Raw genomic sequence first — 22,582 nt, 5'->3', positions numbered from 1 at the left:
GATGGAAAGACAGGTTGTCACCTATCTGTTCCCAGAGGACAGAAATGAATGGATTGGAGTGCTGCTGAGCAGGGCAGGGGGCAGGTCCTGTGCTGCTCCTGGGATGGATGTTTAAAGGCAGCCTGTGGTGCTGGAGAGCAGGTGAGAGGCTTAAGATGGGGAGAAGGGAGGTTGTAGGGAAAGAGCAGAATGCCTTCTGAAATACAGTGTACACCACTGGCATCCAGATGACAGAGGCAGTGCAGTCTGCTGCCAGGTGACGTGGGTGTAAAGCAGGGGCAGTACTGTTTGGGTAAAAGTGGAGCTGGAAGTGGTGAGAAATAGTGGGCTCAGTCATGGAGAAGCAGTGTGAACTCTGCATGCCACAACCCTATTGAAAGAGTATGGGGAGGTGCTGCTGGATGGAGCCCCTTGACAAGTTGGAAGAGCCCAGAGATGGTGCTGCTACCCCTGTCTTATTGCCAAACAGGGAAAGCTTTAGGCGAGAGTGCTTCAAGCATTATGCCTGGACATACTTTTATCCTGTTGGAAATGGATTTTTTTCCCCATGGGCCTGAAGAAAGGCTGAGATTGCCCAGTGTTGGCAGCAAGGGTGGCTCTGGCACTGAGCTGTGAGGCCAGTGGAGAAAAAGGCAGGGCTACGCTCTCTCCTCAGCCACAGAGGTGCTGCTCTGTCAGGGTGTGGTACACTTATGTCAGTGACTTCATGGTGATGCATTTCTACCACAAGCGCTGTCCAAAACCTTTCAGAAGAGCACAGCATTAGAGAACAACATTGTCTACCACCTAACACATGTTCTTTTTTACCCATGCTCATAATGAAGCAAACATACAATGTGTTCAGTGATTCCTGGTCCTCAAGGATTGTTCCAGAAAGCCTATCCTCAAGCTTGATCGGTTAAAACCAAAGAAGTTTTCAGCTGCTGCTGAACAAAACACAGATACACTGAACTTGCAGAAACTGACATCCTTATTTATGTAGTCTGCCAGCTACTTGTGCAGTTAACTCTTCTAACTGGGCTAATGAGATTTGGGAGTATTTTCTAAAGCACGGCTTTTGATAGGGAAACCCCCACTTTAACTTAAAAGAACAAGGCTCAGAGGTCCTAGTTAGAGAAATTCTAATGATGTGGCTGAGTGCTCTAAAACCTGACAATGCAAGAGAGCTTCCAGCAAACTGTGAAAAAAAAGTGGAAAATCAGTTTCGAGTGTTCAGATGGGGCTACTCCAAAGACATCTGCGCTCTTCTGCTTTTTAAATGTGAACTGCGAGGGAAAGCCCCAGGGCTGGAAAAAAACGGCTTCTGCTTTTTTTTCCCCTTTTTTTTTTTTTTTTTTTTTTCATCTCCCAACAACTGCGAGCCGCGCTGAGGGGATTTAAGAGCAGAGTACGGCATGTCCCAGCCCCCGCGGGCTTTGCTCGTGTTCCTGCCCAGCGCCGCTGCTACGGGCACGCGGTCTGGGTTGTGCTTTTCACTCTATTGCTTTGCTAATCCTGAAATAAGTCCCTTTTATTTATTTATTTATTTATTTATTTAAAGTCTTTTCAAGGAGCACGTGGTGCACTCGGCTCCCCTCCCCTTCATCGCGCCCACCCCCGCCCCCGTCTCCCCTGCCCTCCCCTGCCGGGCCGCCGCCCCGCCCCGCCCCGCCGGGCCCGGCCCGGCCCCGCCGCCCGGCCCGCGCCGCTCCGCGCCCACCGCGCCGGGGCCGCCGCTCCGCTGCGGGCCGGGGGCGCCGCGGCACGGCACGGCACAGCACGGCACAGCCCGCCTCGGCGCGGCTGGGCTCAGCGCGGCCCGACGGGAGGGCGGCTGCAATCCGCCGCGGCCGGCGATGGGAGATGGAGGGTGCCGGCGGTGCGGTAAGGGGCGGCGTATGCCCGTGCGGGTGCGGGGGTTGTGCTCAGCCGGAGGCACTTTTTCCCATTTACTTTTGCATTTTTCCTTTCCCCCCACCTTTCTTTTCTTCTTTCTATTTTCTTTTAGTTACTCTTTCTCTTTTCTTTCTTCCTTCTTCCCTTATCCCTTTTCCTCTTTCCTTTTATTGTTTTCCTTTCCCCCTCTTATTTTCTGTTCCTTTTTTTTCCTTTATTTTTTTTCAAGTCCTTTTCACAGTGCCCTAAGAGAAAAAATGTCGGAGCCCACTTCTGTGCTCATAACTGCTAGATCCCAAGAGACACCAGCTGCAGCAGGGAAGCTGCACTCAGGGCTGGGACCCCGAGCCTGCTCGTCGTGCAGTTCGTTTTGCTTGTGTCTCCAAGTAACTTGTCTGTCTTAACACATCAGCACTGTTGCTGCACTGGCAAGCTCTCTAAATCCAGCCAAATTCTTGAATTAAACGAGACATTGTCAGAAAAGCGTTTGGCTGAGTAGTCGTAGCATTGCACTTTCAGGGCAAGAGTGGGGTTGAAATGATTTCCCCAAAAGTGTAAAACTGTAGAATAATAAACTACCCGGGCATGCTCCTGTACAGTTGAGGTGTTATCTTCATCCTTGCTCCTGGGAACTGGAGCTACACTTCTCATTGGGAACATAAACTTATATTTGAAATGAGTTTGAACTTCACACAAACCCACTGAAGTTGCTAACTCCCATATAGGTGAGTATTTCCGTGCTATAAACATCAATTATCTGTCTGCCACAGGGTCCAGTTAGTATATAGTCAGGCAAAGCTACATGTACATATTATTGAAGTGTTTTGGGTGTGTAATAGGCAACTGCAAGTACTCTTAGTTTTGTAGCTTCAGTCACACTTTAATTCTGTCTGTGCATAGGGCCATTAACACAGAATGTTAAATGCAGTATTTGTAATGAAACTGGAGGTTGCACACCCAGTGTTTGAAGCAATTGTAATAGACTGCTGAGAGTCATCCAAGCCTTTCTGGTTTAGCTAGTAGAAAGAAGCCTTTTTCTGCTCCAAATGCTTTTTCATCAGTCATATCCTTAGTTGATGTGTTTCAGCAGATGTTACCAGTTTAATGCTCAGTGAATCTGTCCCAGCTCTGTTGATTTACACAAATAGTTAGTTTTGGGGCGTACTTCTACTGGGAGAGAGGTGAAGTTAACCATGTTGGAGACCCCGTTCAAATGATCCCAATCAATTAGATAGAGCCTTGGTTCATTGGAGAGTGTGAGAACATCCTTTGTGGTAGTGGTGATGATAAAAAAAATCCAGGAAACTTACATGCTGCCGTTTTCAAAACTTGAAACAAGTTTTGAAACAAAGAAGTTAGGACTTCTTAATCCACACAGAAAATTTTTGCATAACTGACCTGTGTGAAAGTGTTTCTCGTGAGCTATTCATGCTTAAGTGGATTTCCATTTCCAATTTTCAGTTTGATCTCTATGCCATCAAAGTGAGAAGGAAAAGAACAGTGAGGATCTTAACAGTGTGCTAGTGGCTTTTTTTTTCCCAGCAAATCCTTCTTTACTGTTGTCAAGGTGCATAGCTGAAGGACATAGATGTTGTTTAGAGTACTTCCCCTCCCTGCCTCCACACCAACACAGTCCCTTCTATTTTTGCCCATCATACCAGGAAACTGGCAATTGATTTTGCAGCTTTGATATAAGACATGGTTTGGGGTTTGATTCTTGTGGGCTGAGAGGCAGGCTGCACTCTGCAAGAGTGCCGTGGAGCATCTCTGCAGGCACTTGTCTCCATGTGTGTGTTCTGAGACAAGTGCTGGAAGATTCAGCATTTAGACAGCACATGTTGTACACCACACAAGGCCACCACACAAGCACTAAGTAAGGGTGCTTAGGCCATGGCTGATAAACTGCCTTTGTGCTTGCATAGTAGCTGATTGCTTGAAATCATCCCTGCTTCATGGAGAGACAGGCTAGCAGACCTGAGGGCTGGAGTGATTTTTCTCAGGCATGTGTTTCTCTGAGGCTTGTGTTTCTCCTTTGAGAACATCTGTTTACTTGCAAGGGTCTTGAGAGAGAGCAAGAGCCTGGGGTATTGTTGGGTGCTGATTTAAATGTCTTTTAGAGGTAGCACAATGTAGTGGCCTAGTGAAGGGAGCCCAAGAAAGGGAGGGAGGGGGTAGTGTCTGCATGGTATTAGGTGGGTACATCCCCACGGTACTGGGGAACCGTCTGCCAAGCTGCTGTTCTTCAGCTGGGGCTGCACAAACCTGTGAACTGCTGCCAGAGCTCAAAGATTGGGGCTGTCAGAAGATCCTGCTCCAGATCAGCTCTGCATTGTGAGTGCTGAGGATCCCCAGGGTGCAGCAGCTGTTAGAGTTGTTTGGTGAGAGTCTTGCTGAGCTCACCCAGCCAAGGTGGGAGTAATGTTCCTGGGCTGAGCAGGGACACATGCCACCCACCGCCCTTGAAAGGACATTTCCTTACAAATGGTCCCTGATGGAGAGCTGGCTTCTGGTGGAGCAGGGATTTCTTGATCTGCCACTTCTCGATCTGACTTCTCGATCTGCCACCAAGACCTGCTCTGTGACCTGGGTGGTTCATTGCATCCTGGGTTGTAAAATTGCATGTGGCTCCTTCCCTCTGGAAGTTTGGCTGAGAAGGGGGATGTGTGCTAGGGTGCTTCTCTGGGCAGTCACCAAACAGCAAAGTGTGTCTGCAGATAAATTTAGGTCTTGTGCAATTTCTGTCCTAAACTTTTGAATATTTTCCTAAATGGATTGATGTCTGTCAAACCCCATGATCACAAAGACTATTTCCAATCCTTATTTTCCTGTTTGTAGTGATGCAAAATTGGGGGGTGAGGGGGAGTGTGTGTTAGAACTAATTTTCTTCTATTAGATGAAAAAGCTGTTTGATACCAGGTCAAAGTGGATGTAAGTGTTCCATTCCTCTCAGGAATGGCACTGTTTGAAGTATCCTTCTGCAGTATGTTTGCATACAGAAGGATATGTTTGCAGTATGCAGATACTTTCTCTGAGTTCAGCTCCTCCTTGCTCTGAGATGTTTCTTGCTGTTTTGCCAGCTTCTGTTCGAGACCACAGACTCCTGTGATGCTAATGCATCCAAACATTTATTCTCTTCATTACAGAGATGAGCAAGGCAGGTTGTGGATGGTGCTTAAAAGCAGGGGTGGGGTGAGAGCAAGCCCTCTGGGTGCGGGCTTGGTTGCTACAGGGTTGAATAGGAGTCAGAGGAGTTCCGGTATTATCTAGCCCTTGAAGCTTGAATGGCTTCTGAATTGACTGTACTTCCTGGATGCTGTAAGTAAAAAAACCTGTTTGGGCACTGTATCAGGCTGTCCATCCGGGATCAAGCTGTCCATCAGAGTGTGAGCACTGCATTTCTACCTCTGCTGAATACCTCAGCCACCAGTGATGGCTGTGGGAAGTGTGTGGCTCCCTTTGCTAACTGCACAGAAGATTTTCAGTGTTGCAATTTCTGGGCTAAGCCAAAGGAAACCAGGCTGGAGCTGGCTTCTGAGGGTGGCCTGCCAGGGCAGAAACACAGCAGTCACTGCCATGCTTGCTGAGAACATCATGTCATAGCCACAGCAACTTTCTGCTGCCTGGTGAAAAGACTTTCTTGCACAGGACCAGTAGTTGGACTTGATGATTGTTATAGGTCCCTTCCAACTCAGTATTTTATGATTCTATGACTGAAAGGAGGCCCTTGTCTTGAAACTGTGATGCAGTAGTTCAGAAGCAGTAAGAAAACAACTTAATGGCACGGATTACATAACACAAGCCTCTCTTTTTGCAGAAGCCATGAATGGGGCTTGCTTTCTCTTTTTGGAGTGAAATGACACAGTGAAAGAGGTGACTTAAAGTGTACTCATTATTTTTTTACAACAGTTTTCAAATGGGAAGTGTCATTTGAGTAATAACTGCATCTCCCAGGCTGAATGAATGCCAAATGTGATGGCAAGATGCACTTAGGCCTGGGATATATCTGCATAACAGTGCTAATAGAAGAATGCTTCCCAGGGAAGCCCTGTTGTCAAAAGGAAACAAATTCTAGTACCAGCAAGTTCTGATTGTCGTCAGCTGTCTTGTCTGGGGACTTGCTGTGACTTAATGAGGAAAAAAGAAGAGGTATTAACTTCCTCACCAGTGGGACAGGAGTGCCAGCTGGCCTGTGTTGTGCTGCTTGTGGGGGATGTAACATCTCTGATGTCTTCTGCCTTCTTGCCACAGCTGGAGCTGCCTGTTGGCTCCTGACCACTTGCGGAGCCATAGCTGCCTGGCAATGTTGGCAGTCCTTAAGGTGCACTTTATTAGCAAGCATTTGGTCTTAGCAAGCATTTGGTCTTGCAACAGTATTTTCAGTCCCCCAGTGTCCGCACCCCAGGAGAAATTTGTTAATGTGTTTTCTCACTTTTGCCGTAATTGTGCCAGAGATAAGATGGCTCAGATCAAACTTCGATCAAATTTCTGTTCAAAAAACTTCTCTTAAATCTAGGTAAGGCTCAGAAAAAAACTGCTGAGGGGAAAGCTGTAAAATTAATTTAAATATGTGATACGAAATAATCATGCAGAATCAGGAAGCTGTGTCTAAGAATGCATACCCCTTTTTTGCATACTCTATTGCTGTGTTGTAGTTCTACAGTTTGTGCTTGCCACAGAGAAAATGCAGGTTTTTGCAAATGTTAATTCTTCCAGTGTGGAGAGGTCTAATGGCTGGATGTGGGGTGGTTTTTTATTTTTATTTGTTGGTTTGTTTTTTGGTTTTTTTAGCCATTCATTGAAATGAAATATTTTAATCACTTGGGGACACTACCTTGAAATATGTTTATAACATTGATTTGAAAAATGAAGATGAGCTCTCCCAATACCCTGTCCCTCCATTCATAAAAGCAGTGTATATTTAGCTGGACATAAAGAATGTACAGCACATGGCAAAAGATGCTGTCTGTAAAGTTTCAAGGGACAGCAGATGTTGGCTAGGGTTTTGCAAAGAATTTTGTTGCCTGAAGAGAAACAGAACTAACTTTTGAGAGGCTCATGAGGCATTTAGATATATTCAAATTTTAGCTTCCATGGAGGAGAAATCCATGTACAGCAGACCTGTTGCCTGGCTAAACACTGTCCTGCCATCTGAGGTGCTTGAAGATGATGGAAGCCCACTACCTGCTGAAGTGAAGCAGTCTGTCAGTTTGCTAAATACTGGAACAAATTGAACAAAAACAGTAAATGCAAGATGTCTACTGCATGCATCACAGAATTCTCTGGATATAAGATGCTGTCTTCGCACAGTTTTTCTTAAATCATACCTGACCCTAATGCTCTTTGACATAGCTCAGGAATATACTTGCATTGTGGCTTTATAGAAGTCAAAACTTTTTTTGATGTTTTTCTTCATCTTTGTGTGTTATGTCTAAGAACACAGTGGTTCAAGCAGTGAGCTAAAGTCTTCTTCTCAGAGGACTTGTTTTGATTCTTGCACATACCTTAGAAGTAATCCGTAGATATCCAAAGGTCCATACAAAATGCATCAAAATCACTGACTTGACAAATAGAAAATGCTGAGTGACCTTTAATGGTAAAGTGTAATCATACAGACTTTGAATTAATATGCTGTTCACAGCCATGCAGTTACAGCTCAGACAGCATCAGCCTTTGCATAATAGAAAGTATTTAATTCTGTATAACAGCTGATTGCTTCCTAACAACTTCAACCAAACAACAAGGCAAACATTTCTTTAAGGGGAGAAAAACTCAAGTGCAGGTCTAAAACAAGGTGACCAGACTGGAAACAAATTTTACCTGCTTGATGCTGCTGCTAAGGCATTAATTTGAGTCTTTTCTCGTCACTGTTCTCAGGTCTTTTTCTAAGCAGAAAGTCTTTTGCTTCATTTCTGAACTGAGCTTCTCTTTAGACACTGAACTTCTGTGAAGTTTGCCTTTGTGCAGGGAGAGCAGCTTTGATAGTATCTGCACCCTTTCAGTTTTGCTCTCTCCAGCCTGGCTGCTTCCTGTGAGGCTGCTCATAGTAAACAAACCCTGCAATGCTGGGAATAATGGCATAGGAAGCCTGCAGTGCCCTGGTGCCTTCTGGAGAATCCCTGGGGTAAGCTGTGGAGTGTGTTGTGGTGAGCACTCAAGAGGAGCTGGCTGGATGGTACCAAGTGTGAGGTCTCTGCAGTCCGTGGCCATGCCAGAGCCTTGTGAGCAGGTAATAGTGACTCTCTGCACTGGTTTGGATTCAAGGCCGCTTTAGCCCAGGAGCATCTGTGGAGGTCAGCAGATGCCCAGGAAGAGGTCAGCTTAGAGATTCATGAGAAGGATGTGATTTCTATGTTGTTAGGGATTTTTATCCCTTGAGCTTGTTCAGTCTCTTGTCAGGTACCTCAGTATTTTGGTTTCTGTGAGATTGCTTTGCAAGATGGTTTGTGGTTTTGAATACAAACTGTAGCAGGAACCATGTCCTTTTTGGTGTGGTGCTGACTCCCAATACCTTCTTCTGTTGTCTTCTGGCTGTTGCATTAAAAAAAAAAAAGGTGCTGAATTACCTGTTTTTCTTTGCTTTTTTCAGACCCCTTGTCACTGCAAGCACCTCTGCCATATCTCTACAATTGCCTTGTAGCTGAAAAGTCTTACAAGGCTGACTTCTCTGCTGGAAAACAGCTATTTGCAGTGCTCTTACACAAGCCTATTCTTTCATCCCCACCTTCTGGCTTTCTATACATCTCCCTGCAACTCCTGATAGTTAGGAATTAGTTTAAAACCCAGGCTTAGATTTCTTCTCATTCAAAACCTTGGCTAGCATTAAGTTTTAGCAACTCCAGCTGAGATTAAGCCATGCAAAGCTTCTATTCTTTTGAATTTTAATTATTTTACTAATGCTTTAATTCAAGAATTGTGAACGTGTATTAGTGTGGGGAGGTATAAGGAAAACACAGCTATAGTTTATGAGGTCACATGGAATTAAACACTACAACCCCTGCCTACCCAGTGGTCTTACTGTGAGCACCCACATTCTTCCTGTGATGTTGTTGCACTAGGTTTTACCAGTTAGCAAGTTTATTTTAATGCCAGCTTTCTGCATTTAATCCTGTTACTTAGGAAAGTGATTCAAGACAAACTCAACAGGTATAGTCTTTTCAGAACAACTGGTATGACCTGTCAAAAACAGTGAAGCTTGCTGAGCTCTTGGCCATTCAGGGATGATGTGACAGCAGAGGCAGAGCCCTCATTGCAGGATTCTGTAAAGACTTGCCCATGACATTGCAGCTTGCTGGAGAAGATTTTAAAATCTGTGGGAACCTTCTGTCCATCATTCCTGCTGAGAGTATAAACTCACTGTATCGGGGTATTTGATAGGCTGCTGGCAGGCAATTGAGTTTTTTGCTGCTAGAGATGTTGGTGAAGCAATGAGAATGGACCAAACATAGCCTGGGATTAGAAATGGTCCAGGTGTGGCTGTGAAGTTCTCCATAGTAGACTCTGATTTACAGGCATTCTTCAAGGCATTTTCCTGCCTTCTTGCAATACTGCAGTATTTCCCCAGTAGCCTCAATGAAACCTCCAAAAGTCGCTCCAGTGTAGGGGCTATTGCCTGCTGACAGGGAGCTGACATCCAGTGGTGGTATGGTTGAGAGGGAAGGCAGGAAGCTCTGGGAAACAGAGCTGTGCACATGTGAAAGCATGTAAAACTGAGGCTTCTTGATATGGTTTAGCTGTGAAGACATGCCTGAGGACTCTTTCACCTCTCTGTCCCAGCTAACAGCTCTTCATGAATAGTCCTTAGGTCCCTTCCTGCTGATGTTTTCCCTTAGGATGAGTGGTCTCTTGCTGTCCAGAATTTTGGCTGACTCTTGCTCCCTGAAGACTCTTGCTTGAGCACCCGTCCTGTTCTGCTTTTTCTCATGCACTTTTTCCCAGGTCTTCTACAAGGAGTGAGTCTGTCTTAACAGCATCTGTCCTCTCAGGGAGTCTGATAAATTCCAGACTAGAAGTTGCCATTTAATTATCTGCTTCTTGGAATATTCCCCTTATTAGACATTTTCAAAGAAAATGCATGACCTTAAGTGTGAATGCTTCAGGAGGCATGGGTTCACACTGGTTCTTTGTGTGCACATTGACCCATTGCTTGTCGGAGCAGCTGTGGACAGTGTTATCCCCTTCCTCTGAGAAAAAGCCCAGCTCTCCTGTCAGCTCAGCTGCAAATGGTGGTGAGATAGTAAGAGTTTGATATTCTTCAGTTAAAGCTCTCTGACATGTAGGTATGTGTCTTGGTTTGAGACAAGTTAGGAGGAAACGTTCACCCCAAGACAGTATGATAAATAGGGCCCCAAGACAAAACCGGTTGGTCCCAAAAACAAGGTCCCAACAAGAACCTCATGCAAGTCAAAAGAGGATGCTTTGGTGCTTTTCTTCTGTGCAGAAAGGAGAAGCATTTTCTTCGGCTTTTTATGACTCACTATACCTATCCAAAAACCACTGGGAATTTTGGAGGGCAGTTTGAGGGGAGCTTGTGAGTTGAAATGAAATTCATCCAGAGAGTGAAACTGAGCTTCAGGAAAGGCAGTAACCAGCTCTCATCGGGAGTTAAAGACACCTCTCAAGGGTGAGTTGTGGGAATAGTTTCTCCTTGCAGATTCTGACCTGCTGCTCCATTCACACATTCAGACAGCAGAACAGAGGCAGTGTATGTGCTTCTTGCTGGGCTGACTTATCTGTCCTTATCAGCAGCTCCTGCTGGAGAAGCAGGAACCCTGTGGTCTTAGCATCCTGCTGCTGTTCAGTTCAGTGCTGAGACACAGATTCAGCAGCTTCATTCGTGTGCTGGCTTGAAACCACCACAAGCACCACAGCCTTATCCTTAAGAATCTCTCTGCTCCCTAAGCATGAAACAGAAAGTCAGCAAGGTGGGACCTCTGATGACCCATGCCAATGCCTTGTGTGAGGTCAATAGAAACTGGTCCAGTGTGTTGGCAGGAGGTCTGAGGGGCGAGGACTGCCAGGTGCAAACTAATGCAGCCTCACAATGTTATCTAAAATTCACTGAGAGGCAAATGCAGCCTTCCTAACTCCTGACCAAGAGCTATTACTTAGAGAAGTAGGCTTGATCAAACATGTTCAAACAGGCAGAAAGCACTGCAAGAGTGATGCACCAATGGGTAGGAACTTGCTGCCTCTCTGCCCAGAGCATCACTGGACTGAAAAATAATATGTATATGGCTCATGAGAAATGTACGTACAGCTGGGCTGATTTAAGGGGATTGGTGCTCCTAAGCGTCACCCTCTTCAGCAGTGACAAAGATGAGATGCTTCAAAGGTGGTGGTTAAAGCCCTTTGAGGGAAGCAATTATGAAATGGCTGACCTGGATGCAGATTTCTTTGCCCTTCAGCTGAAAGAGAAGGCTTAAGCAGGAGTTTTATATCCCTTTCAATCTTGCTCGTATTTAATCTTTGCTAATGCAGCTTGAAAGCACCATGAATGTTTGTCCAGCCCATTTCTGGGCTCCTCGTTTCAGGCATTTTGACTCCTGCAAAGCTTGGGTGAATGGTAGATTGAAAGAAGGAAAGGAGAACACATGTAGTCTCTTGACTTGGACATTGGTAAAGCAATAGTCTTAAAAACTAGCTCTGACCTCAAGATCCTCATTCTTTCCTGCTCTTGCATTCTTTTTTAACATGTCTTGTTTGGATGAAATATGATAAACTTATCCTTAAGCCTGGATATGGACTTTCTTTATACATCCTTTTAGTGCTCTGACAACCTAAATAGATGTTAAATACAGCTGTTCCCATACTCAAGCCAGTATCTGTAATTTTCATCAGCAGCATTGAGACTTCTGACAATCAAGTTACCCCTTTCAGATGCAAAGACTAAGATCATGCAGCCTCAGTTTAGGCACTTAACTCTGACAAATGGTGGCCTATACGCTGAAACCCCATTAATTTTACAATTTACTTGTGACTGTTACTGGATGATGCAGAGGGTGCTGTGAGCTGGAGTTTTCTTCTTTGCTTTACAATAAGGTACAGGCAAATAGAGAGCCTTGGAACACATGTTTGCTGGCAGGGATGCTCAGTGTAGCAGATGTCTGTGAAATCTCAATAAGCAAGGCTGAGGGATGGAGAAGCTGTGTCCCAGAGGAGTATAGATCAGAAATTCCTTACTGCTCAAGAACTGGACTGTTCTGTTAATTTTATTTTCCATTTCATTTATCTGTCACTGGGATTTGGCACCAGCTAGTTATAAGCAATCCCATCCATTCACATCCATCTGAGTAGGCTGAATTTTTGTCTGGCTCTGTAAGCTACTCCTGTCTCAGCTGATGCAGACAAAGATCCTTCTCCTGTGTGCTCTGGCTCCAGCTATTCCTTTTCTAGCCCTTCCTGCCTCCCTGCCAGTGAATGAATGCAGGTCTGTAAAGCCAGGACAGACATGGTGATTTCTTCCAAGCTCATTTTGTCATGCTTGTGATAGTCATCTTTGTGATAGTAAGCCCTTTATGTATTCCATCACATCTTTACCAAAGGATTGGGTAGACTGGAGTTAGCACATGTATCGACATACTGGAAGCCCTAGTACTGAGTAGTTGGACTAGTGAATGTCTAGTGAATGGTAAATAAATTAGTCCAAGACCACTGTGTAACATCTGCTGTCGACTTAGGGCAGAGTGGTGTTTGTACTAAATCTTGCAGACTGGCACAGTGCAGAAAGGTAGGAGAAGAAATGGGTGTAAAAGGCCAGTGGAACCTGGAGCAAAACCATTCTGGGGCATAGGGCAAGATAACTATTTGTCAGTGTGTTCTTGGGAGAAAATACAATTGTTAGACAGATGGCCTAGGAGGAATATATGAATTTGTGATTCCATCCATCTCTGATTAAGAGCTGTGACTATGTGTTCCTGTGAATCACATCTCCCTTGTACTTTAAATTTCTGCTTTTATCTGATGCTTATCCTCAGGTATTTGATAGAAATGCATAAAAGTTGTTGTTGTCCTAGGGGGCTGAATGTTCCATTTGTTTTTTAAAGAGTGTTTTCATAAGCTAATGCTTTCACCAATGTAAACCATGCCATGGCTTGCTATGCCACAGCAATTGACTGCCTCATATGAATATAAAGTTTACTGAAGAATTTTTAGAGTTAGTGATTTATTTTATCTGTGACTTCAAACAGAAGAATTACAGGCTCTGTCTTGTCCAGGTGGGAAGAAACTTAATGCTAACTCTGGATAGTTTTTGCACTGCAGTTTATTGCTGGTGTGTGCTTTATCTTAGAGATTTGTTTTGTCCCTACCTGTTCAGAAAAGTATTTTGATCTTAGTCCTGTAGCCTTTCTCTCTTTTGAGAAACTGGACCTTTACTGTGTCAAGGTCATTTACTCTGTTTCTCACAAGAAAGGAGCAGTGGGGAAGGTGCTGGGGGCACCAGACCTGGGTAGAACAGGTTGCTCAATCAGTCTATCCATTCACCCTTCCAGGTGTTCCCCTGCTCACTGGGCTCACCACCTTGTGTCCCCTCCCTGCCTCCTGGCCGGATAAGCAGGTTTGACTTGTGCGGTGTGGTTGTAAAACCAAGTTGGACTCTAGTCCTGACCTACACAGTGGTGGTCATGCATGGGCTGCCCAACAGGGCCCCTTAGACAGTACTCCTGCCTAGGTACATGTTTGCGTACCTTATCCTTCTCCCCCTTTTTAATCATCCTTGTTGTAGTCCTTGCTCCTCACTTTCTCTACCCCACTATCTTTTCAAAGAGACAGCCTGCCCCATTTATGGTTTTCCCATGGGTTCCAGTTTTATGACCTACATGCTCAAATTTGCTATTTCTGATACTACTCTCTTGATATTTTTAACTCCAACCAATATAACCAATATTATTGACATAGTTGGCCAATGCTGCTGGCCTTTCAGTGGGTAAGCTGGCTAAAGAGTGTGTAAAGAGTGGTTGGGTGCTCTCACATCTCTGTTAGGTCTTTGTTCTTAATACTGAAGTTCTTGGGTTCAGTGAAGGAGGGGTGAGCTCTTCAAAAGTTCTCTGAGTTGGCCCATGTCTACTCTGGATGATCTTGGTGGTGACAGAGTGAAATTAATACTTTCAAAATGCTGCCTGAAGGGATTCATGTTCCTTCTGCTGTTTTTTCACTAAAAGGTATATAAGCTTTGTTTATTTTTACTCTAGGCAGAAGCACTTGTGCGGGATAATGACATATCAGCTCATGCCCAGAATGTTGCCAAGGCCAAATATGAATTTTTATTTGGTTTGGAAGAAGAGAATCCTTCAGGAATGGGTAAGTTCTATTTATTTCTACTTTGTGCAAAAAAAAAAAATCTCTTAAGCCACTCAGGAAAGTTTTGCAGAAGCTTCTCCTTTAATGACTCCGTGAGGCTCACTCAGTATATGCTGTCTTTTGCAAGTACTGGATCCTGCTGGTTTGGCCGCAGAAAATGACAGTGGTTCCCTCTCTTATACCCCTGTCTTTCTTTCTGGCTCATGTGGGCCACCATGATGTGACAGCAGGGATTCACATGCTAAAAGCACATTGGTGGAGGGAGTCCCTGCACTTCTCTGCAGTGGAGTTGTTCAGCCATGAGTTCTGCAATTGCACATGCTGAAGCATGGCCATTTCTGCCTGGAGATCTTCCAGAAATGCACTTTGTGGTCTTTCTACAAGTAGAGGTAGGTAAGATTTTAATTCAGATACTTGACTGGTACCCGGACTGCTCTGCCCTCTGTAGTCAGTGATTCTAGAAGTCCAGATGCTTCCATAATATCTAATGTTATATCTAAGGATCTGTCTTATTCCTGTTGTCTTCTTGTAAATATAGGGCATTTTCTACCTTTTAAAGCCCAAGCTTAGAAGAAAAGAAATGTAGTTATTGTAGCTATTCCTCTTGCCTTGTCAAAATTATCAACAAGCCCTGCCCTCTTTGAAAAAGCATTTCCTCAGGCTGTTCTCTGTGTACCTTGATCCTTTCTAATTGCAAACTTTCTGTGTCACTTAATTCAGGAAGACTCCCTTCATGCTAGAAAAGGGCAGCACTTTGCTCAGAAACAAACTGTGTATGTTCCTCCACTTTAGTAAGGAAAAAAAAATAATAATAAAGCAGAACGTGAGTTTCTTCCTGGCTTTTTGGTCATCCAGCTGGGAAATCCTAATTGCATAGTGGAAAAAAATCCAAATTTCCAAAAAGAGAAAAAAACCCTCAAGAAAACCCAAACCAAAAGGACCTTATTTAGGAATTTTAAAAACTCTTTCAAATTGCCACAAAATGTGTATCAGTTTATTACATGAATCATGATGACCTCATTTCTTGCTTGGAAAGACACAGTGTGAGAGCACTGTCAGCAGGCATTGGTACAAATCCAGAGATTGGTATTAAATAAAGTATGCTGTGTCTAATAAATCCAAGTGAAGCTATTGTTTTTACCAGCCAAAACAATTATCAAATATGATGGGTATTCCAAGCTAAGTACTGAGCTCTAAAATAAAGGGTAGCAAAGAGTAAGTCAGACATATTGACTTGTATGCCTAATTCGCTGTATTTTTCCTGTGCTTCTTGCCTTGTTTCTGGATCTCCTTCTTGCCTTGTTTCCGGATCTCCTCCTGTTCCTTTATTAATGAGAAACTACCAGTAGGAGCTAACAATTAGCAAAATGGGAGTTACTTCAAGGGACCCTGACAAGAAAGTTTGTGAATATTTAACAGTGGTTAACATACAACGTTTGTGAATTGCACCCAAAAACTGGGTGACATCGTGCTTACCCAGACTGGCCTCATGCTGCCACAGACAAATGCATCCTCCTCCTCCTCTTACAAGTTGTTTGACTGCCATGGATAAATGATAGTGGTTCTGCCCCTTCTAGTTTTTTCTTCAGCTTTTAACTGCTTATTTACTGGAGGTGAATGAGGACAGGGTGACTGAGGGGACAGTAGTACAAACTCAGGGCTTTTGTACATCAAATAATGGTTTTTTTTTTATTTGATATATATCAAATATGTCATACATATGCTTTTGGGGGAAGCAGCTATGCTTGAAAGTCTTTCTGTTCTTCTCCCTATTAGATCGGAAGGGAGAAAACACCACCAAAAATCCAAATAAACATGCTACTTTCTGAAGTTTCCTTTACAGGAAAGAAGACATGCTTTTTAGGGGTCAAAGTATGAAATATTTCAAGCAAATGAGTGACAGAGGCAGGGCCAGGAGAAATGTTGGTGTTTAAACTTGATCAAGAGAACAACTTGTCACTGTGGGCAGTTACGCTGAACTTTAGTTTATCTAACCTAAAGCAGTTGACCCATGCCATGGCTGGCCTCAGAAACAGAACATAGCATGTAAGCTGCTGAACAGCTTAATTACTTCTGCCTTCTGGTTTATACTTTCCCTTTCGGCCACAGCCACGTTACTGCTGACGCTGCTGAGGATATACATGTCTTGACTAAGTACTAAAACACTTGCATCAGACAAGCCAATTCACAAAGAAAGAGCAATAAGTGGGGGCGACTGTGACAAACACTTCTGTTTACCCAGGTGGGAGATGGCAGCTTTTGTTAATAAGCTCTGTGCTGATTTTTACCTTCCAGGTTGAAGCTGCTGGTCATTTTCAGATGAGAAAATGAGAGGGGGGGAAAATAAAAAGTTAGACGGCTTTTGAAGAGGTGTTTCATCAATGATATTCAAATGCTAATAAAGCTGTCACATATAAAACATTTTCCTTTGCTGTCTTCAGTCTGATTTTATCTGGGATATTTGTGATCACTGATGCCCTAATGTTCTCTTGACTTTAATGCATGATGCCTGTTGTCTGGGCCCTCTCCTCTCTTGTCCATTGCCCATCCTCCTGCCCTGCATGCATTACTTGGAGCAGAAGCAGGTCCAAGCCCCCCAGGACCCTCCTGTTGTGGAAGGGTTCAAGACCACGCATTTCCCTGCAGACCCCTCCCGCTGGGAGAGCAGGGAGGATGCACCACACTTGTCCACGTGGCCCTGCACAGCCTGGCCACCTTCCTTGGCGAAACCCCAGCCTTCTGCTTTCCAGCAAAAGAAAATGTTTTTTAGAAACTCAATTTAGCTGGGTTGGACAAGACGTCTTCTCAGACTCACTGACATAAAAGGGCGCTTGTTGTATGTGGAAACATACATTCCTTCTCTGGAAACTGCCGTGGAAACAGTGATCTCTATTGAGCAGACTTTCTTCAGGCTTGGCTGTGCTACAGGTCTGATTTTTATGACTTTGCTGTTAATACATTTAAATACTAAAAAGAAAAAAAAAAGTTATGGCCACATGACTTTTTTTTTTTAGTCTTAAAAGTGCTTCCTTCAGGGAAAAAAATGGGGGATACTACAAAATAATTCTTTAAATAAACATGAGGGCCAAATACCCCATAATTCCTGTTATATGAGAAAATAAATCCAAGACTGTTGTTAGGAAGAAAATAGCTTCTTAAGATTAATAAACAGTCTTTTCTCTGATGCTTCTGAAAGGAGAAAGCTTTCATCCCTCCTGTGTACCAGAGGTTTAATCTCATCCTTCACAAAAAGGCTCTGTACAAATACTGCCTGTGTTGCTATGCAAATCTGGTCTTTCCCAACAGCTGCTGGAAGAAGCTTGGTTTTGAATTCCTGGTGAAACAAATAGCTTTTTGGAAAGCCTGTCACTTGCTGTTTTGTGTTCAGTGAGGTGTCATGAGGCAACTGAGCTCATTTAACATCTTGCTTCTGCCAAGAGATGGTCCCAGACACACACTGCCACCAATTGTCTCATGCTAGTTCTTGTGCTCATCTGTGTACTTAGCAAGCTCAAGCCAGCAAAAACTGTAATAGACCCCCCAAAAATAATGCCAAAAGAACAATTCTAAAAAAAGGGCTTATTTTCTTCTGGCAATGTGTGCTGAATCACCATTGCAAGGGGTCAAACAATGCCAGATCTGACACATGAAAGAAAATCAAACACATACTTTGACCCATGCAACATACCTGTTCCTGAACTGCAATCGAAGAAATTATTGCTTTTGCTTTAGAATGTCTAGAACTGTTTTTCAAGAGCACAGGAAGGACACAATGACTGCTATTTTGTAAAAGTAAAGCCTTTTCAGGGTTCTTACGTTTCTGATTTAAACATCTTTAAGAAAGTGATCCCAGTATCTTTGTATAAAGTGAGCATCACTGACATACATTCTGTCTCACTTGTTTGCTGTTACTTCAAGGCACACATGTCCAGCTCTGCTGCATCCCCCTCACATTGCATGGAAATGGCACCTTCCTGATCCTCCCTGCAGGAACTGCCCTTAGACCACAGGCACTCATTATTACATTGTTCTCATGATAGCCCAGACTGCTGACTGTAGTCTTGCCCAGTGCTCCAACCCTGTTGTTTTCCATTTTGAGGCACCACCCCTTTGCTATATTTTCATCTTGTGCTCTTTCCATCTCCAGGCAATCCTGAAAGTCTAGGCTCCCTGGTCTGGTATCTTCCTCTGCAGCTATGTTTTGCTTAAGAAGTGCAAAACTGCATTTTCTGAGGGTTGGAGGACTGCCTGATTTTCACATTAATTTTGCTTAATTATGGTGAAGGATTGGCGCATCAGATGTCCTGCAGTGTTCACCAGGAGCACACACAAGGCTGGAATACAGAAAGCTCAGAGCTGTGGTACCCCTCTCTCACATAATTAAAAGTCCATAATCCTGTTGTGCATATTTGACTTTATCAGCTTGTTGTTGTTGTTGTTTCTAGTGTCCCACTGCATTTTCTGACATACAGAAATCCTGCAGGAGTTTTAAAACCGTGGTGTGTAATCAGTAGTTTCCTCATAAATATCCCCAATGTTTGGCATTGCTGATTGGCAATGATGCAAAAAGAAGGTTAACTTTTTAAATTTAAGTTTCCAGAGGTACTGTATTGAAAGGTACTTTTCCACTGGAGTTTGTGCACTATAGGAAGTAATTACCTCTTTGGCACCAGCATGTTCACTGGCCACGCTGAGTGCTCCTCTTTCATTCCAGCATGGAGTAAAGCGGGTCATTTTGGATGCTCTGAAGAGCACATGGAAAAATAAATGCTGGTGCAGAAGGACAGGTTCCATTGTGCTCTGCATCCTGGCTGCAGAGGTGGAGTGGTGGAACTGTCTTGCTATCTCCCCTGAATTTCTTAGTCCCGCCTCCTGGGACTGGGAGAAACTGAGGCATGCTCTGGAGCTGTCAGGTGTGGTGTGATGGATGCATGGGTTTCCAGTCCAAGGGGCAGGAAAACTAAAGGGAGCACAAGGCATTATCCTAAGTCCCTTGCTCCACAGGAGGAAATTGAATGTCTTGTGACCTGCACTTGAAAGCTGGATAGATCAAGTTATCATAACCTACAGCTGTAGGGAGGAGATTACCACATCCTCAACTTTCTAAACAACAGAGTTGTTTGAATGCCAAGAGTTTAGTACAAATAATTATTAAAACATGTACTGTTTGTTTATTGTTTTTTAAAGGTGCAGAATTAAGCACTCAGAAGTTAGGAAATGCCAGAGTTAAGGCAGTAGATGTCTCCCTGTCTGTGTTCTTTTGGCTGAAGCTGGGAGCCATGCTGATGGGAGCACACAAATATTTGTGGATCTGGTGGCGCTGGCAATCTGTCAGCATCTGGCCCCATCAGATGCTCTGAGTACACCTGGCACAGGCTGAATTCAGCTGAAGCTGGCAGGACTCAGCAACACCTTCCTGGAGACAGGCAGGTCATGCCCTTCCATCAGGCAGACAGAAAATGGGGCATCCAGATCAGTGGGCATAACAGGAGAGGCTCAGCCAGCTGATTTAGCTTGTTATAGGCAGGTACAGTGGGACACAGATGCATTTTTTCCTGTCACCACCATTGCCTCCTCTCTTTGGCCTCAGCCCCATCATCTGGTGAGATCTGCAGCACACCCACACAAACCCTCTAATGTGCTGTAGCCTTGCTTCATTTCTGAAGCTTTCTGAAGGAAATTATGCATGTTAACTTGCTGTTGATATGCACACAGAGAAGACATTTAAATAAAATTATATGGGTAGGTGCAGCTCTGGCCTGGTATTGGACTGAAAGAGTGTAACACAGAGTACAGCCTGTATTTTTCCTGTTCACAGTTCACTGCTTTAACAGGTACCTTCTGCCGTAGATCCCTGTGTTGTGTATTTAACTCTGCCCAGCATCTAGGGGAAGGGAGTCTCATTCTCTGTGAGAGCCTGCTGAAAATTTACTATGCAATGTCCAACAGCACCTTTAGCAAAAAACACTTGGAGCCTGGGAGATACACACATCCCTCTATGCCCTTTTTTTTGTTTTAGCTGGGCACATAACTTGAGATCCATCTCCTAGGGTGCTTTAAGAACTGTCTAGCAAGACTACTCTCAGATTGGTTAATTGGTCCCAAACTCTGAAAAGTAGTAAAGGACACCTTTTCTGCAGGTGTGCCTGGTTTCTGGATCTACAGAAATCCCATGTTTCTGAGATCTGTGCTTACAAGTGATGGATTTTTAAAGCCATTTTTGCTCACTCAAAGCAACTTTCCAAGGATTTTGAGAGGATTATTGAAAAATACAGTATTTAAAATATATAACATTAATTATAAGTGAATTTAGAGAGGCTGTAAAGTCATTGTAGATGCTGAAAGTGTCAAAACAGCTGTGAGTTGTCACTGCTTCAGAAGTTTTTTCTTCAGGTGAAGGCTCTTAGAGAGCTTTTAAAGTAATTCTTGCTAATTACTGTGTATATCTACACTTAGAAAATCTGTTAGCTACTTCCTTTCTAAATCACAGCAGCAGAAAAATAGAAAATTCAGATTCTTTTTGGATCTGTTGTTTGCATATTGGGTTTCAGACTTCTCCAGACATAATAAAATGAAATGAAAATTTGAGATTCTCACAGCCATATAATTCCAGAGTGTGGAACTTCAAAGAAGAAAAGGGCATTAAATATTCTAAGACCCACTTGCACTTTTATGTCAGGATAAGGAGTCCAGATATTCCCTTTGTATTTTCCCTCCTGTTCCTACTCATGCTAGCAGCTGTTCCACTCTACCATTTTGCTTTCCAGGGTAATGACTCTTGGGACTGAGCTATCTCACTGACCATCTGTGGCCCATACAGCAATTTGTAGTGGATAATCCCTCACACTAAATCCTCTCAGCACGTGCTGCATGTTAGTTTTGGACTTTGTCCTGTTTTGAGCTCACTGTAGGCCTGTGAGTGACTGCAGCAAGGTGCCATCCTTCTTGCAACCAGGGGAAAGGTACAGGGCTCTTTGGAGGACAGTTAATTCAGTGCAGTTGGTTTTATTCAAGGGGTCCTAAACCCTATTTACCACTGGGAATTAGTTAAAATCTGGGAAAAAATATGCGGCCAAGTCACAGTATTGCTTTCATAAAGCTTTCCATCAGGAATAGGGCTAGGTAGGCCTTGTGCAGTTGGAAAAAAAATACACACAAACTCTCAAAGAGGCACAAAGTGTCCCATGTATGTTGCATGCTTTCTAAATGGTCATTGCTTTCTAAATGCACAGGATCTATGTTCTTATCCTAGTGGCTTTTCTCACTCTTTTCCAAACCATTGACAACTTAGCATCATCATATCCTACCAGACTCCAGCACTAGCTAGCAGAGATTCATCACAGATTTACCTAGCATGGCATGGTTGTCCTACGTCAGACTGAAGTTTCATCTAGTACTGTCTCTGGTAGCCCAAAACCCCCAGAATTTAGGGAACTACACAAGAACAGTGGTGGGCAGTATCTTTTTGTGAATCTCTTCCAGTATGCAGGAAGCTGTGGGTGTACGCTTTCTTGAGGAACATACTGCCCCTCTATGCATGCAGGGGATTATTTTTTCCGTGAACAAATTAGTTTAATTTCTGGGTAACCCTGAGCCACTGGCTTTCACACACTGTGTGGCTGTTCAAGCACGGACTGCAAAGAACACACAGCCTGTGCGTGCTCTTGGGCTCTGTGCCAAACTTCCCAGTGACCACAGCAAGGAGTCCCTCTGGTTGTCTCTTTTTGGGGTGAGGGATCTCAGCCAAGATGGTCAATTTTCCTGCAAGAGCTCTGTCATACCTCTATTCCCCTTTACATTCCCTGCATGTTTGCTGAGGCATAGAGGCATTTCACCAGGATTTATTTCTAGGCAACTCTCCCCAATCTCTTCCCTCTGCCTCTCACTTTTACTCAGCTTCCCCATTTCCACCAACTTGTTGTTTTTACATAATGCTGCTGTAACTTTCGACGGGATGAAGACCTGGCTCTGCTTCTCCTTTTTGGAGTAAGCAAACTGCCCAAAAGCCTGGAGTGTCTGCAAGCTGCAGAAAATCCTGTGCCCAGTCCAGTGTGGATGTTTGCAGTCCAGTTACAAAAGCCCTGTGTTTGCATTATGTTAATCCCCTGGCTTTGGCTACTCTGGCCAGGCAGAACCTATTGCAGCATGGAGAATGACATCATTTGGAAAAAGGGTTGCTGCATGAGGCTGCCAGAAGCTATGCAGCATCCCTCCCCTTTTATAGGGGATGGCTGCTCCATCTCAGCAGGAGAAGGCTGCTTTATCAATTGGAATAGTTTTAGTGACTGTAGAAGATGTAACACGATGCAGTGCAGGACAAGGAGATGTGTGTAACCCTCCTCTCTGGCAGGCTGCAGTAGTGATACAATACCATAAATCCTGTGATTTGTTCATTAAGCTCTGTGACCTA

The 22,582-nt window shown here is 44.0% G+C and overlaps 2 protein-coding genes across 2 annotated transcripts in view; one reads left to right on the top strand and one right to left on the bottom strand.

Annotated features, from left to right (window-relative positions):
• Positions 1-22,582, bottom strand: part of NIPSNAP3A (nipsnap homolog 3A) — a 52,614-nt gene that overhangs the window by 28,806 nt on the left and 1,226 nt on the right. The window lies entirely within an intron of this gene.
• LOC132086897 (PH and SEC7 domain-containing protein 3-like) overlaps positions 14,157-22,582 on the top strand; it is a 45,939-nt gene continuing 37,513 nt past the window's right edge. The window contains exon 1 of the mRNA XM_059492849.1: positions 14,157-14,172. Within this exon, the coding sequence (XP_059348832.1) occupies positions 14,169-14,172 (4 nt within the window). The 5' untranslated portion in view covers positions 14,157-14,168. The remainder of the gene's footprint in view (positions 14,173-22,582) is intronic.

The sequence above is a fragment of the Ammospiza nelsoni genome, chromosome Z (assembly GCF_027579445.1).
Source record: "Ammospiza nelsoni isolate bAmmNel1 chromosome Z, bAmmNel1.pri, whole genome shotgun sequence".
Classification (NCBI taxonomy): Eukaryota; Metazoa; Chordata; class Aves; order Passeriformes; family Passerellidae; genus Ammospiza; species Ammospiza nelsoni.
The sequence above is the reverse complement of the archived record's forward strand: the minus strand, read 5'-3'. Positions and strand labels throughout refer to the sequence as shown.